Source organism: Etheostoma cragini, chromosome 1 (assembly GCF_013103735.1).
Source record: "Etheostoma cragini isolate CJK2018 chromosome 1, CSU_Ecrag_1.0, whole genome shotgun sequence".
Lineage (NCBI taxonomy): Eukaryota > Metazoa > Chordata > Actinopteri > Perciformes > Percidae > Etheostoma > Etheostoma cragini.
This window is the reverse complement of record NC_048407.1, coordinates 4,369,309-4,370,752: the sequence shown is the minus strand read 5'-3', so window position 1 is coordinate 4,370,752 and position 1,444 is coordinate 4,369,309. Positions and strand designations below refer to the sequence as shown.

General features: G+C 37.6%; 2 protein-coding genes across 4 annotated transcripts in view; one reads left to right on the top strand and one right to left on the bottom strand.

Moving 5' to 3' along the window:
• Positions 1 to 1,163, bottom strand: part of LOC117942542 (low choriolytic enzyme-like) — a 5,386-nt gene extending 4,223 nt beyond the window's left edge. The window contains exons 1-3 of one of the 2 annotated variants that reach the window (XM_034868073.1): positions 1,056 to 1,163; positions 837 to 924; positions 32 to 95 (exon numbers count right to left, since the gene is read on the bottom strand). In XM_034868073.1, coding sequence (XP_034723964.1) covers positions 32 to 95; positions 837 to 914 — 142 coding nt within the window. In that variant the 5' untranslated portion in view covers positions 915 to 924; positions 1,056 to 1,163. The remainder of the gene's footprint in view (positions 1 to 31; positions 96 to 836; positions 925 to 1,055) is intronic. The other variant, XM_034868065.1, reaches the window with a different exon arrangement.
• LOC117942563 (high choriolytic enzyme 1-like) overlaps positions 1 to 1,444 on the top strand; it is a 16,945-nt gene that overhangs the window by 12,138 nt on the left and 3,363 nt on the right. The window lies entirely within an intron of this gene.

Sequence of the window (1,444 nt, the reverse complement as noted above, 5' to 3'; positions counted from 1 at the left end):
AAATATCATGGCTGCAGCAGCTCACACTCACTCAGATTACTGTTGGCTCTCTCCAGAAGTTCAGAGACAGAAAGCTCCGCTGAGTCATCCTCTGCACATCAACAACAACACCATTTCACTTTGTGTAGAAATACAGCAATCACAGCACATTAGATCTGAGCATAAGAACACATAACATACCTGTCTGCAGGTTCAGTGTAGGATTAGAGGGGGGGGGAAACAAACACGTTAGAGATAGATGGAAAGAAATGACTTTAAATGACAGCTATAAGTTTACAGAACAATCATTTTCAACCATACAACCAAATTCTGTGATTTAAAGTAGCATCGTGGATCCTAAAATGTTGTGTATGTTAGGGTTACGGATGTCATCAAACCTGTATCTTTTTATGAGAAGCGATCAAAATAGTACTAAAGAAATATGCTTAAAAATAGAAAAATCTGCTCTGTATCACATGTGAAAAGAATAGTTTATCGTTGCAATGTTCTTTAAATAAATTCAAGATTTGGTAGCCTTTCCCAGTATACAATGACTCTCTGACTATCCATGCACAAACTGATAACTAACTTTACTAAATATATACTTAAATATATAAGTACAGTACTTCCACTCTTGGTTATGGGTAATTTATGTGCTCCAATAGAGTTTGTGGGGCAGCAACTTATACACTGTCCCATGCTGGCAGCCTAAAATGCTTTTATATAGTGTTTGATTTCTTGTATTGTTCTGTAACTTTTATTATTTTAATAATTTTTATGTAAAACACTTTAAATTGCCCTGTTGCTATAAAGTGCTGTACAAATGAAGCTGCCTTGCCTTACTACTATGATCCTACCTCATTGTCGGCCCAACAGAAGGCAGACAGCAGCAGCAGAGCCAGAGCTGAGAATCTGAAAGCAGACATGCGAGCCATCCTAGCAGACCTGCAAGACAGAGACAGGAATCAGACACAGCCTCCACTCAGAGGAAAGATATATAGTGTTTGAACCAAAAATACAGACAGCTGAGGGTTCACACACACACTTTGCATTCTGCTGCAGACACTTGAACTCACCTTGGATCGTCTTTGTGGACTTGTGCAGATGAGGTGTCATTCCAGGTTTTTATATATGTTCAAATGTATCCCTGAGTCCAAATATGGATTTTCCTGCATACTGAGAAAGCTAATCAATCAGCTAAACTCACAAGTTTATCAGTCATACAGAAACATCTCAATGCCACTGAGGGTGAGAAAAGGGACACTTGTTGCATGTAACATCATACTGTAAAGAACACACAGACATATAAGGAAGAAATAAAAGTCATTGTTATATTTGATTTGTTCTTATTATTTGCTCTTTTCTGTGGACTGTATTCATTTATCACAGGTTTGCTGTGTGATGAGTGTTCAGGTACAGCACATGAATTGTTTCATTGACCTCAGCTGTTTTTGTAAATTATAAA